The sequence below is a fragment of the Carcharodon carcharias genome, chromosome 19, assembly GCF_017639515.1.
Source record: "Carcharodon carcharias isolate sCarCar2 chromosome 19, sCarCar2.pri, whole genome shotgun sequence".
In the NCBI taxonomy this organism is placed as follows: domain Eukaryota; kingdom Metazoa; phylum Chordata; class Chondrichthyes; order Lamniformes; family Lamnidae; genus Carcharodon; species Carcharodon carcharias.
This window is the reverse complement of record NC_054485.1, coordinates 24000001-24014317: the sequence shown is the minus strand read 5'-3', so window position 1 is coordinate 24014317 and position 14317 is coordinate 24000001. Positions and strand designations below refer to the sequence as shown.

General features: G+C 44.3%; 1 protein-coding gene across 2 annotated transcripts in view; it reads left to right on the top strand.

Moving 5' to 3' along the window:
• Positions 1–7995, top strand: part of LOC121292014 (lysophospholipid acyltransferase 2-like) — a 66220-nt gene extending 58225 nt beyond the window's left edge. For both annotated transcript variants that reach the window (XM_041213757.1, XM_041213758.1), the window contains 5 exons: positions 139–242; positions 1004–1068; positions 1446–1578; positions 3561–3712; positions 6321–7995. In XM_041213757.1, coding sequence (XP_041069691.1) covers positions 139–242; positions 1004–1068; positions 1446–1578; positions 3561–3712; positions 6321–6516 — 650 coding nt within the window. In that variant the 3' untranslated portion in view covers positions 6517–7995. The remainder of the gene's footprint in view (positions 1–138; positions 243–1003; positions 1069–1445; positions 1579–3560; positions 3713–6320) is intronic.
• The last annotated feature ends 6322 nt before the right edge of the window (positions 7996–14317 follow it).

The window sequence follows — 14317 nt, the reverse complement described above, 5'->3', positions numbered from 1 at the left end:
ACTGAGCCATGGCTGACACCCAGTGCATCATGTGAAAAATAGTTTTGTTTGAGCAGGTTGTGTTGCCTGACTCTAGGCCATGGAGTGTAGGCACAGGATTGGTGGGACTGATTGTGACTGTGTTTGTTTTGCACACAGCTGATGCCGTCAATAATGCCGCAGGGTTTGGATTCACTGGATATGACAGTGGCGATAAGCCTCGCTGGGACCTGCTCTCCAATCTTAACATCGTCAAAGTAGAGGTAAGAATTGAAAATTAATGCATGCAAGATGCATACACACATGCCTACACACACAAACCTATACCCACATCAATGCACACATCCCTACACACACACAATGTACAATGATACTTACACATAAACACCTATTCCTGCACATACATCTACACAAACACATCTACACACACACCCCACTATACATATACACACCCGCCCATACACACACACCCCTAAACAAACACCCCCTACATAAACAACCCCTATACACATACACACCCCTATACACATACACACCCCTATACTCTCTCACACCCCTATATACAAACCCCTTTACACACACCCACACACATGCGCATACACACTCCCACACACACTCCTACACATACTTCTATACATGTACACTCCTAAATATACACCCCTATGTACACATCCCTAACACAACCCCACTCACACCCCTACACACACACATCCTGATCCACACACACACTTATACACAAATATCTACTCCAACACTCAAAATCACATCTACACCGAAACCCCTACACACACACACCTACACTTACACCGTGTACATAGAAACCTAGGTAGCTATGCACACTCGTACACATCTACACCCTTCCCTTCAATACACACGCACACACAAAAGTGCACACACACACACACACACACACACACACACACACACACACACACACACACACACACACACACATACATACATAAACACCCACCTTTACCACAAAATGGCTGAACTATAATTTATTGATGCTTTTATTTTTCAGTTTGCAACAAGCTTGAAGATGTTTATTGATAATTGGAACATACAAACAGCTCTGTGGCTCAAAGAGTAGGTAGTTCTGGTCTACAGCACCGTACAAGCTCATAGTCTGCTTCAACCCATGTTACTGTCCTAGGTTGGTGAAGGGGTGATGGTATATGGATGATTAACTTTTACACAGCAAGTTATTGTGATCTGGAAGTGTGATGTTAAAAAATTCAATATTCAAAAGGAAATTGGATATGCACTTGAAGAAAAGTATGTAGAGCTACGAGAAAGGGCTTGGAGTGAGATTAATTGGATAACTTTACTTACGAGCATACAGAGGTATGATGGACTGAATGACCTCCTGTGCTTCATCACTCTATGATTCCTTGAATCTCAGCATTTATACACTAATATAATACTAAATTTTACTAATCAATGCTGCTGTTTCCTCCCATTAGAGTCTGTTATGATCGATGTCCATTCAATCCTACAATGGTGACATTCCTTCTATCTGCACTATGGCACGGTGTTTACCCTGGCTACTACTTCACCTTCATCACAGGAATGTTCATGACACTGGCAGCGAGAACAGTAAGTAACACTGGACAGCTTGGTCTGGTTTTCTGCAACGCAGTTGTACCTAAAGATTTGTAGACCATGTAAATCCTGGGGTCTGAATGCTCCACCATTATGAGACCACTTGCCCCTCCCCTCCCAAACACTTGTGGATGGAATGGAAATCCCCCTATCCCAGAATCTGAGGGCAGTGTAAATGCCTGCAAGTTGCCGCTACATTAACGTGCCCCACATGCTCTCACATTTAAATAGTGCCTTTTACAACCTCAGAACCTCCCAAAGCTCGTTACAGTCAAAGGAAGCACCTTTGAAGTAAAGTCACTGTTGCAATTTGGAAACACTGCAGCCAATTGGTACACAGCAAGCTCCCACAAACAGCGACGTGATAATGATCAGATAATCTATTTCTCCTGATGTTCGTTGAGGGATGAATGTTGGCCAGGACATTGGGGAGAATTGCCCTGCTCTTCTTTGAAATAGTGGACATGGGATCTTTTACATCCACCTGAGAGGGCATATGGCATCTCAATTTAATGCCTCATCTGAAAGACAGAACACCCAACAGTGCAGCCCTCCCTCAGTGCTGTATGGAATATCAGCCTAGATTTTGTGCTCAAGTTGTTTGGATTACGACTTTAAACACACGACCATCTGACCAAGAGTATTACAACCAATGACCTTCTTACACAGAGCTCTCACTGTTGTAATCTGCTGTTCATGGTTGGAATATCTGTTCTATATTGCTCATTGGGGTACCTTGTCAGACCATTAAAAAAAAAACCCATAAATTCAATGAAATAAAAGCAACGGGAGATGGAACCAGACCACAGTTATGAGAAGTGTGGTTTGGGAGGAGGGGTAAGAAAAGCTACGAAGGAACAAAATTGAAAGGACGCCAGGGATCCAAAAATGATGAGAGCACTGAAGGTTCCGAGTGAGAGACGTGGTGTTTTGTGCAGTGGCTCCAACAAGCAATTGCTTCACAAGATTGCTTCTTGTGGCTAGTAGAGCAGGTCAGAGGCCGGGTATTCTTGTGGCGGGTCGCTCAGCTCATAAGTACCCAAACCTTTCCACCATCTACAAGGCACAAGTCAGGAGTGTGATGGAATACTCTCCATGTGCCTGGATGAGTGCAGCTCCAACAACACACAAGAAACTCAACACCATCCAGGATAAAGCAGCCCGCTTACTTGGCACCCCAGCCACCACCTTAAACATCCACTCTCTCCACCAGCCGTGCACCAACCACTGTTATCTAGAAGGACAAGGGCAGCAGCCACTTGGGGAATGCCATTAGCTGCAAGTTTCCCTCCAAAGACATACCATCCTGTCTTGGAACCACATCACTGTTCCTTCACTGTCGCTGGATCAAAAACCTTGTAACTCCCTTCCTAGCAGCACTGTGGGTGTACCTACATCACATGGACTGGAGTGGTTCAAGAAGGCTGCTCAGCACCACCTTCTCAAGGGCAACTAGGGGATGAGCAAAAAGTGCTGGAGGATTTAAAAAAAATGGTCCAACAAAGAGCATCTGCTGGGAACATAGGAATAACAGTAATAACTTGCATTTATATAGTGCCTTTAACATAATAAAATGCCCCTAGGCACCTCACAGGAGCAATTGTCAAACAATGTTTGGCACTTAGCCACATGAGGAGATATTAGCACAGGTGACTAACAGCTTGGCTAAAGAGGTAGGATTCTAAAAGGCATCTCAAAGGTGGGGAGAGGTAGAGGAGAGGTTTAGGGAGGGAATTCTTAAGTGTAGGACCATAGGCAACTGAAGGCCTAGCTGCCAGTGGATGAAAATCAGGGATATGGAAGAGGCCAGAATTGAAGGAGGGTAGAGATCTCAAGACATAGAAACAAGGAATAGTCTAGACATTCTCCTCTTGCACCCCAACATTCAATTAGGTCACAGCTGATCTGTATCTTAACTCCATTTACTCAAACCAGATTAATTTTTCTTCTGTGTGTGTTTGTTTGTTTTTATCCAGGTTAGAAACAATTTGAGGCCCTGTTTCCTAAAATCACCAACACGCAAGGCATTCTACGATGTGGTGACGTGGGCGACTACACAGGTAGTTGTGAGTTACACTGTGGCACCATTTGTCCTCCCATTTGTGGACTCATCATTCAAGTTTTACAGGTGAGTCAAAAATAACAAAATAGATCAAAGTAACAGATCATTTATGTTCCTCACCTTGCTATCAGGGACAGCAGAATGTAATATAGGTAACTTAAGGTGCTGTTATTAATAACTAGCAAATAGTTATTATCTTATTATCCTATTACAGGATGTGGGTGGCACTAACAAGGCCAGCATTTGATGCCCATTCCTAATTGCCCTTGAACTGAATGGCATTTGAACTAGGCTATTTCAGGGATAGGTTAAGAGTGCTATGTGCTCTTGCTGTCTTTAGGTTCCCAGATGTTGGTAATAATCACACTTTAAGCTAGGAAAGATCAGAACTCAATATCTTTAACTTGCCATGCAGTCTTGTCCAATAGAAGGACTGGATTAAATTGGTTCTGCTACATATCACATTCGTCTCTGGCGCAGTAATGAAATATGGCCCCCGGAACGCTTATACATATCAATTAGTTCCTAGCTGATTTGTTCCTAGTTCTTCACAGACAATACAACAACATGTAACAAAGAGGCAACTACATTGCTGTGAGTCTGGAATTAAATGTAGGCCAGACCAGGTAAGGATGGCATATTTCTTTCCTTAAAGGCCATTAGTGAACCAGATGGGTTTTTACAAAATTCAATGGGAGTTGTCATGGTCATCATTACTGAGTCTAGCTTTACAAACCGGCTTTATTAATTGAATTTAAATTCCACCAGCTGGTAGGGTGGGATCTGAACCCATGGACCCGGAGCATTAACCTGAGCCTCTGGATTACTAGTCCGGTGACATCACCACAACTCCACCATTTTGCCCTAAACTATCTGTAACCCATCACTCCATAAAATGTCCTTCCATCCTTCTTCCTCTCGAATTGGGTATCTATCAGGAAGGATTCCACGTTTAGTGCAGTGAATTGATAAGATGTGGAGTGTGCTGCCTGAAAGGTTGGTGGAAGCAAATTCAGTAGTAATTTTCAAAAGAGAATTGGATAAATACTTAAAAGGAAAGGAAATTGCAAGGCTGTGGGGAAAGATCAGGGGAGTGGAACTAATTTTGTAACATTACGTCAAATTTACAATATGGAAATAGGCCATTTGGCCCAAACAGTCCATGCTGGCATTTATGCCCCACTTGACTTTTCTCCCGTCTTTCCTCTTCTAGCTGAATCCCCTATTCCCTTCTCCCTCAAATGCTTGTCGAGCCTCCCCTTAAATACTTCTACACTCTTCACCTCAGCCACTCCCAGTGGTAGTGAGCTGCACGTTCTCACCAATCTCTGGGTAAAGAAGTTTTTTTTCTGAATTATTTATTTGATTTTTTGGTGATTATCTTATATCAATGTCTCTGGTTATGCAAAACTGAAAACGTTCTCTCTTTATCCACTCTGTCAAAACCTTTCAGAGTTTTAAAGACCTCTGGTAGGTCACACTCAGCCTTCCCTTTCCAAGAGAAAAGAGACCCATCCTGTCAGTTTTCTGCTGATCGGAATACTCCCTGCATTTCTGGTATCATCCTTAGAAACCTTTTTTGAACAATTTCCCGGATGACAAACCATCCCAGATTTTATGGGATTGCCTCGGAATTTGCCTTGATGTCCTGGTCCTTGGTATCCAGGGAGCGGGTGTTTCCTGGGACACCATTTATCATGAATCTCTTCAGGCAGTGACTGGGGAGACTACTCCGAGTCCCCTCTTGCGCCTGCCCAAGCATCTTTAGTGTCTGCACATGCCCATTGTGCTGCTGAGCGTTCGTGGTTCAGAGCCCACACTCAGCCATGAGGAACAGGACCACTGCCTGGCACTTTGCTCTCTAGAGTTGTTCCATTTTGGTAGGTGGGTGGTTGGGGTTAGGAGGTCTGTGACAGGGGTAGTCCGATGGGGGCATGGGTTCAGTGGCAGGGGGTTGGAGGTCCGACAGCAGCACCCAGGCCCACGGTCTGGGGTCAGGCGGGTGGAGGCACTCCGGAGGGGCCTGAGGGGGTGGGCAGTCGGACAGGCCAGACCGGAAGGGTTTCCAGGCAGGCCTGGGGTGTGTGGGGGGTTGGGGGTGGAGGTCTGGCAGACCCGAGGAGGATGGGGGAGAGGGGGGCTGCAGAGTGTGTAGGGGAAAGGGGGGGGTTGGAGAAACAGGCTGCTGAGTTTGTCTGTCAGGGTGGGGGGAGTTAGGCAGAAGCATCTGTGTGTGTGTTTGTGTGTTGGGGAAGAGCAAGGAGCACCTGGGATCAGCGTGGAGCTCCAAGGGGGCAGTGTGTACAGCATCAACAGCGTCAAGGAGGCAGACTATGAGTATTTTACACTGTATGCAGAATGTTGTGATGGACATAGGCCTTTCACTGAGCAACTCATTTGTGCCTCCTCCACCCGGCTGATCTTGTGCATATTGTCCCTCTGAAGTTCCCACTTCTGGGTTTATACTTCCTCCCCCACCTCTCGTCTCTGATCCCGCCAGCACTTCCCCCGACCCTGTCTTCTGGTCTCGCCTGCGCCCTCTCTTTTTCTTTCCCCCAGAGTTGGTCACTCTGACAATGCCCAGTGCCTCTGTTTGAAGTCAGCTCTTTCAAAGAGCTGGCGGAGGCACAATGGGCTAAACGATGAGTTCAGCATCTGTATTTTTTCCCCTCAGGATTTGGTACTTCGGTTTGCATATTATCGCTATTGTCCTTATCCTGGTGTTGCCAAAGAAACCAAACTGTATGTCCAAGGAACAACACCAGCTCCAAGTGGCTAAACAAACATTGATGAAGCACCATTGCAATGGGCAACAGAATGGACAAGCAATTGTGGACAGCAACCAAAACCATCAAATGAAGATTGATTAGTGGAGAAAGGGACACTAAGAACTTGGGAGGAAGGAGAACGTTTGATGGACTATTTTATACAAAAAGTTGCAGCCAAAGAAATCTCATTCCCAATATCCTTAATGTTATTTGCAATACTGTTGAAAGCTGCTCCTCAATTCAGTGTTGGCTGAAGGAAGTATTTTTTGGTTATTAAGGACTAATTGTGCAATAATCAAACCTTTGGAGGGGCATTTAAAAGCCCGCTGTACCTATGATGGGGGGAGAGAATTGAGGAGAGGAGGGGGATGAAATTGCTTCAGCCCCAAAACCCAAACCCTACTTGATTTCATAAGGTACTTGTTTGCGTTTTGACCGACATGGATGTCGAGCTGTCCAAGTAAGTCACTCATTATAGTATTTAAATGAGGCTGCTGTCCTGATGTTTTGGCAGTGATTTGAAATCAACACCGTCTGCATCGTTTTCCTGGGGTTCGGGAAACATGGCAGCTAAAAGGAGGCAGGAGCAGTCGGATCCTGGAGGTAAGTGCCTACTTTGAGAGCCAGGAAGGTTGCTTCCCTCCCCTGACCCCAGCCTGTCAAGCAAGTCTTCCATTGTGATTGGACAGCCCCATAACCATCCCCCTCCACCGCCCCCCCCCACCCCTGCCACCCCAACACCCACCAATCCCCGGTCTATCCTGATTGTTGGGGACCTTCTGTTGCTGGCTTTCCCAACGAGCCGCTGGCCAAACTCTCAATCTGGCTGCCTGCCCGACGGGAAACGAAGGAAAAAAATTCAGCAGGGCCTCCCCATTTCCGGGTGTCCCCCTGTCCCCCTGCAACTTCACTCCCCTGCGCTGCCTCTGCCCCACTGTACAGATCTCGGCCTTTTGACTCTCCTCGATCGGTTTTAATATTGATAACATTCCTCCTGGAAAAACTACACACCACAATTTGCACCTTAAATACATCAGACTAAGACTTTAAAACATAAAATAGCACCCTTGCCCTTTGAGCTGCACATCCTGCATCAAGGGTATAAAACTCTAGTTCAGCCCCTGATGGAGTACTATGTCCAGTTCTGGACACCGCACTTTAGGAAAGAGGCCAAGGCCTTGGGGGGTGAGGGTGCGGAAGAGACTCACTGGAATGGGATGAGCAATTTCTGCTCATTCAATGTGGAGAGACCAGAAAAGCTGCGGTTTTCCCGCTTAGAACAGAGAAGATTAAGGGAAGCTTTAAAACAAGTGTTCAAAATTAGAATGGATTTTGCTGGAAGAATTAGGGAGAAACTGTTTCCACTGGCAGGAAGGTCAGTAACCAGAGGATGTAGAATTAGGGTATTTGGCTAAAAGAACCAGAGAGGAGATAGGGATTTTTTACATTTAATTCAGTGGGTTATGATGATCTGGAATGCATTGCCTGAAGGAGTAGTGGAAGCAGATTCAAAGGTAATTTTCAAAAGGGATAAAATTTGCAAGGCTACAGGGAAAGGGCAGGGGTTGGAATTAATTCAATAGCTCTTTGAAGGAGCCAGCACCGGCAAGATGGGCTGAATGGCCACCTGCTTCTACAATTCTAAAAGTCAGTGACTTGGAGGTGATATTGGCAGGGGTGGGAGGGGTGATGGATGAGAGAGAGATAGAGAGAGAAAAAGAGATTGTAGGATTCACAGTTGTGTTAAATACCAATACTAGCTCCCAGCAGTCAACACACAGCCAAACTGGGAGTTAGCTGCCCCTCAAAAGGAGTGAATATGATCAGGGAAGGGGCGAGTGTAAATGTACAGGGCCAATTTCATTAATCACTGCTCTCCTCTGGGTCACTGGATGTGTAGTTGAGATGCAGAGTGAACTTGCCAGGTTCTACATGCACACAAACAAGGTTCCTCCCGCCTTATATCATCTCACCCCATGTCCTCATCTAACATGTCCACATATTTCTTTATCCTTCATATTTATCTAGATTCTCCTTCAATGTACCTGTCCTATTTGTCTCAACCACATTCACACCACTCTCTGAGTAAAGAGTTTCTCTATAAATCCATATTGGATTTATTAGTGACAATGTAATATTTATGGCCTCTAGCTTTGGAACTCCCCCACAAGTGAAAACATCATCTCTGTGCTTACCCTAATCAAACCTGTTAACAATTTTAAAGACTTTAATAGGGTCACCTCCCAGCCTTCTCTTACCCATCCTGTGGGTATCTCTGGATTTTAAATGAAACTGTTTTCATCAGACTTGGAGCTGGAGTCACTAATGTCCACATCAGCTTTACAGTTTAATCATTTGAGTTTTGGGTCTGAACTGGAGATAAGCTGTTGGAATTGGATTCACAGCTATCGTGGAAGGTGTGCTGTTGGGAATTTTTCATGCAAGAGTATTTTTTAAAATGTTTTCTATGACCATGTTTTACCTGTGAACATAACCTTTAAGGTAAGATAATTCAGCTATGTGCTTACAATTTCCTTTCTATTGATCAACTGGTCAGAATAATTGCAAGGTTCCTTGAGATTGGGTTGGACTGGAGTGAGAATAGGAGAGAACCAGCTGAGACTTATTGCTGGTACATGATCTTTAGTTGGGTAGAAGGACTGCATTATGTCAAAAGGCTTTTCCACCACTTCCACCAAAACTAGCCAGTTAAAGATAGATTTTTAACGGGATTAGATAGATAATACTTAAAACTTACAGCAACCAATGTAGGCAGAGTGGAATGGGTAACTGCTTTTAAATTCACACCTGTAGGCTGCTTGTCACCTAATTTATCACTTTTGGTAACAGTATTAATAAGAACTGTGAATATGTGACATGTATAGGAGATACTTGCCACCATCATCATTTTGTCCATGGCAACCTTTTGCCTTTATCTCTTCATGATGTGAACAGGAAGCTGAGTATACTGACAATGTATATGCTTGTTCCGGCATTCATTCCAATTGGGAGCTCAACTTCCCTAACATAACAATGCAGGTCAGAGTTTGATTCCACTTGCAACCTTAACGATGACTGATACATGTTTCTTTTTCTGTGTCTTTTATTTTGAATTTGTTGTAAAATTATGCCTTTTTGAGTCAAGCGCCTAGCTTTGATCTGTGTCTAAACCAGTTCATTGACATTGGCTGAAGCTTGAGGTCCAGCTTAGGTGCCTACGCTCAAGATCCATATGAAGTTAGTGTGAAACCACAAATTAACTGAGGATGACGCTCATGGGCATTATTGAAAGGGGCAGATGATGGGGCATTTTGAACTCAGATGCTCCTATGAAATATCAGTGTTGTTCTTTATCCAGTCTTGACCTTGTGTTTGATGGTGCAAACTAGCATCCACTGTGTTCGCAGGAGTTTTCTTGAAGTCATTTGCAGCTCACTTCTCTTGAAAGCAAGTAACATTTTTCGGGCCAAATGATTTTGTAACTTTATGCAAAACCAGGGCAAAGGAAATCGCACAGAAATGTAATGGTGAAAGCAATGATCCAACAATATATTAGAAGGGGCCGAATTTTTTTCCTCTAATGCCTCACTGTGAGCTCTCAATCTTACACCTAAAATTGGAGGGTGACAGATGTGCTTTTTTAAAGAGAAAACGATGCTGAGCTCCTTCATTCCATACAGTACAGCTGTTATACTTTATATAGATTTGAATCTACGCTTTTCAGATTCAGTGAGGCTCCCTGGCAACTATCTGCATCTCACAACCTGTTACTGGCAAAATGGTGCCTTCGCTAGCAAATGAGTCAATGAAGGAGTCTGGCAACATGTGACTGTTAACCCTTTATGCTCTGACTAATCTCACTGAGATGAAAACTGCTTTATGAGTTATGTTGCAAAATAAACTTGAAGATTAATCTAAAGGTCCATTTGAAAAGATTTTACAGTCCATTACTGAATTGTGTGCATTCTTAAAAAAAAACTTGAACTAAAAGTTTTAAATCACATAAATGATGTGTTTTGGTTTTTTTCTAATAATTTTGACATTTTAAGCTGGCTGTTGTGTTTTCTTTACTGTTCCTGGTCTGGCAGTGTCTTGACCCCCTCCAGTTCCTTATCCCTCAGCTCTGTGACCTCCTACAATCCCCCAATGTCCCTGTCTTCCTCCATTTCCAGTTCCTCGTGCATCCTGATTTTAATCGCTCCACCATTGGCAGACATATCCTTTGACACCTAGGCCCTAAACTCTGGATTACCTCCCCAAACATCTCTGCCTCTCATTCCTCCTTTTAAGATGCTCCTTAAAACCTACTTCTCTAACCAAATTTTGATCACCTGTCCTAATATCTCCTTTTGAGGCTCAGGGCGGAATTTTACGTGCCTGTTAGCATCAGGGGTCATGGCGAGTGTGAGCGGACAATATGGCGGGGAGGCCAAAAATCAGTTTCATAATGTTGTGAAACCAGTTTGTGATTGTTGGCTTCACCCATCAATGGCAGGCTGCGTTTCCCACCATCGGACATCCGGAGCTTCACTTAAATACTCCGTATATCATTATAAGCCCTGCTCGCTGGAATCATCCCACCCATGCTAGATTATCCAGGCATGTCAGTGTGATTACGTGCCGGTGTGTTTCACAACAGCCTGCACCTGGCGAGATGCACTTCGAGGGGAACTCGGAGATGAGTGCACAGTAACATCCTTTGATTGAGCAGCTAAGTTGGAGTTTAGAGAAGCATATCAAAATGATCCAGAGTAGACTCAAAGTGGAATTAGAATTCTAAGGAATCACCAAGACGCCTTCAACAGCACCTTCCAAACCCGTGACATCTACCACCTAGAAGGACAGGGCAGCAGACACATGGAAACACCACCACCTGTAAGTTCCCCACCAAGCCACTCACCACCCTGACTTAGAAATATATCGCTGTTCCTTCACTGTTTCTGGGTCAAAATCCTGGAACTCCCTCTCTAACAGCACTGTGGGTGTACCTACACCACAGGGACTGCAGCGGTTCAAGATGGCAGCTCACAGTCATCTAGACAAAAATGCTGGCCTAGCCAGCGTCACCTGCATCCCGCTAAAGAATAGAAGTAAATTGCAGATCAAAAGATTTTCCAAACATTATAAATTTAAAGTAAGTTGAGTTTTGAGAAATAGTGTATCTAAGTTACTACAAAGGCTCAAAACCATATATGGAAATCTAAAATTGGCCTCCTTCATTGTGGAGGAAGAAGCAAAAAGCACTGAGAAGCTAAAATGAAAGGGTGACAATGGAGGCAATTGCAAGAATAATATAATGTGGGATAAAAATGGTATTTATGAAGGGTCTTTCATGACCCCAGGACATCCCAAAGGGCTTTATAGCCAATTAATTACTTCTGAAATTATTGTCACTCTTGCATCGCAGGAAATGTGAAAATGAATTGGTGAATAGCAGGCTCCCACAAACTGCAATAAAATAAATGACCTGATAAACTGGTTTAGTGATGTTGGCTCTGGGATCAGTATTGACCAGGTATCAGAAAGAAATCTGAAATAGAAAAGGAAAGCGCTGGATAAACTCAGCAGGTCTGGCAGCATCCGTGGAGGGAGAAACAGAGTTAATGTTTTGAGTTGAATATGACCCTTCTTCAGAACCCAAGGGGTCAGTGGGAATTCCCCTGCTCTTTCTTGAAATAGTGTCATGGGATCACCTGAAAAGTAGGGCTACAAATCTTTTGGTCATAACTTTGAGGAATAACATCGCAGAATCCAATCTAATCCCAGTATGTTAGCGAAGGGGACACCATGATGGATTGATGTGAGCTGTTCAGTTATTAGCAAATTACCAGGAGGTAGAACAAAGTAGTTTGGTCAAAAAGACTCCCACTGTCACTTGACAGTAAAGTGTTCATTGTTACTCTTTGTGACCTAAAGATCAGTGTATCTACAACCCTCTAACATTTGTTACCACGTCACCAATTACTGCATTGCTAACACCACCACATTATAACTTAGCTCTGTGGAGAGCTCTGGGTGATAATTGAAGAATTACTGATTAAATTGGAGGATATCTGAAACATGTCAATTTGAGGAAATTATACCCATATGTAGCAATGGAAGTTGCAAATTGGAAACTGTTCAGTAAAGTTGTTAAATGATGCAGTCATACATGCCAGCTATTAGTGGCCCTGATATTTACAGGGCCAGGTTTTCAGGGAGAGGGAGGTGGGAGTTTAAGTTTTAACTCTGGGCTGTGCGTGGCTGCTTTGAACCTATCCAGATGTCAACGTGATTGGCCAGCTGGACTGTGTGCCAGGCGGGAACACCTGAGAAAAGTTTGCAGTCAGGATCAGGTAAGTTTTATGGTTCTGGGGGTATGCCGAGCATGGCTGGGGGGTAATGGGAGCTGGGTGGGTGGGTGGGGGGGGGCGTCAGTGATTGCGAGAGGAGGAGGTTGGTTGCGAGGATCACAGATCGGAGGAGATCACAGATTGCATTGGAATTTGGGGAGGGGGATCAGAGATTGTTGGGATGTTTGGGAGAGGGGTGGTCTTAGGTTGGGGTGTGCATGTCATTCTTAGGGCATGGGTGGGGCTCAGTAATCATTGGGGCACCAGGTTGGGGGGAGGATCATGGCAATGGGGTGGGAGTTTTACAGGTAAGCATGTTACATCACTCCTGCTCCTCCTGGCCCACAAGCAGTGCTGTAAAGGCATTTACCTGATAGATCTGGCCTTTCTCACATCCTTTTACCTGACAGATTTCCTGAGGCCTGGGAAACCCAGTCAAATATTAGTTAAGGACAGAAACCCTTCTAAAATGGAGTCACACAGCCTCCTTGAAATATTTCAGAGACCAAGGCACCTCCTGGGAGCAGGTTGACTGCACATCTCAGGTCCTGCCTTTTTAAAAGTAGACATGGGTGGGTTCAAGCTGCTTTTTCTTTATGGTTGAGATTTTTAACCACCTGTTAACTACCGATTTTTGGAGGTTAAAATTAGCCTCAGTGTTTCAACCTGATAGCATTTCTGAGCGTCTGGTCAGTATTAATTGGGCCCCTCTTCCTTCAGTGCCATTCTTACCTGAATCCTGCCTCTCATGGACGTTTATCAGCTGCCCCCTGATGTAGATGGGAATTCTAGTTAGAAATGCAGTTAACTCTCATTATACACAGGGACCAGAGCCAATTCCATTACCGCTATACCAAGGGCAAAGGGAAGGGCAGAGGAATGGAAGGGTTTAGTGAAATGGATGGTCAGAAAGGGAAAAGGGTGAGGTGCTTTTTTGGGGGTGGTTGGAGGGAGTTACGAATGGCATTTCCAGGTGGGCGATTGAAGGAGAGTTTCAGCATCAAAAGTGGGAAGGGACAGGACCTAGAAAGAAGGAAAGGACTTGCATTTATGTACAGCCTTACATAACCTCAGGAAATTTCCAATGAGCTTTACAGACAATGAGTTACCTTTGAGAGTGTTATGCATAAGACATGCACAGCAAGCTCCCACAGCATTATGGTAATGAATAGACAATCTGCTTTGGGTGAGTTTGGTTGAGGGATAAATATTAGCCAGGACACCAAGAAAAACTCCTCTGCTCTTCTTTGAAATAGTGTCATGAGATCTTTTACATTCACCTGGGGGAGGGCAGCCAGGGCTTTAGTTTAATTTCTCATCCGAAAGACAGCACCACCAACAGTGCAGCATCCCCTCAGTACTGCACTGGCAGCATCAGCTTAGATTGTGCCTTTGTCTCTGAAGTGGAGGATGACAGTGGGTCTCCGTGAAAATGCAGTGCTGAGTGGGGTGCAGTGTTTCTGTTAACTTGATTGAAGGATATGAGGCAGTTAATGTTGAAGTAATTTTTGGTGATATTGGCCACTGAAAATCCAAATGTCACTTCATATATTTCCCTTTTTTTTAAAGCA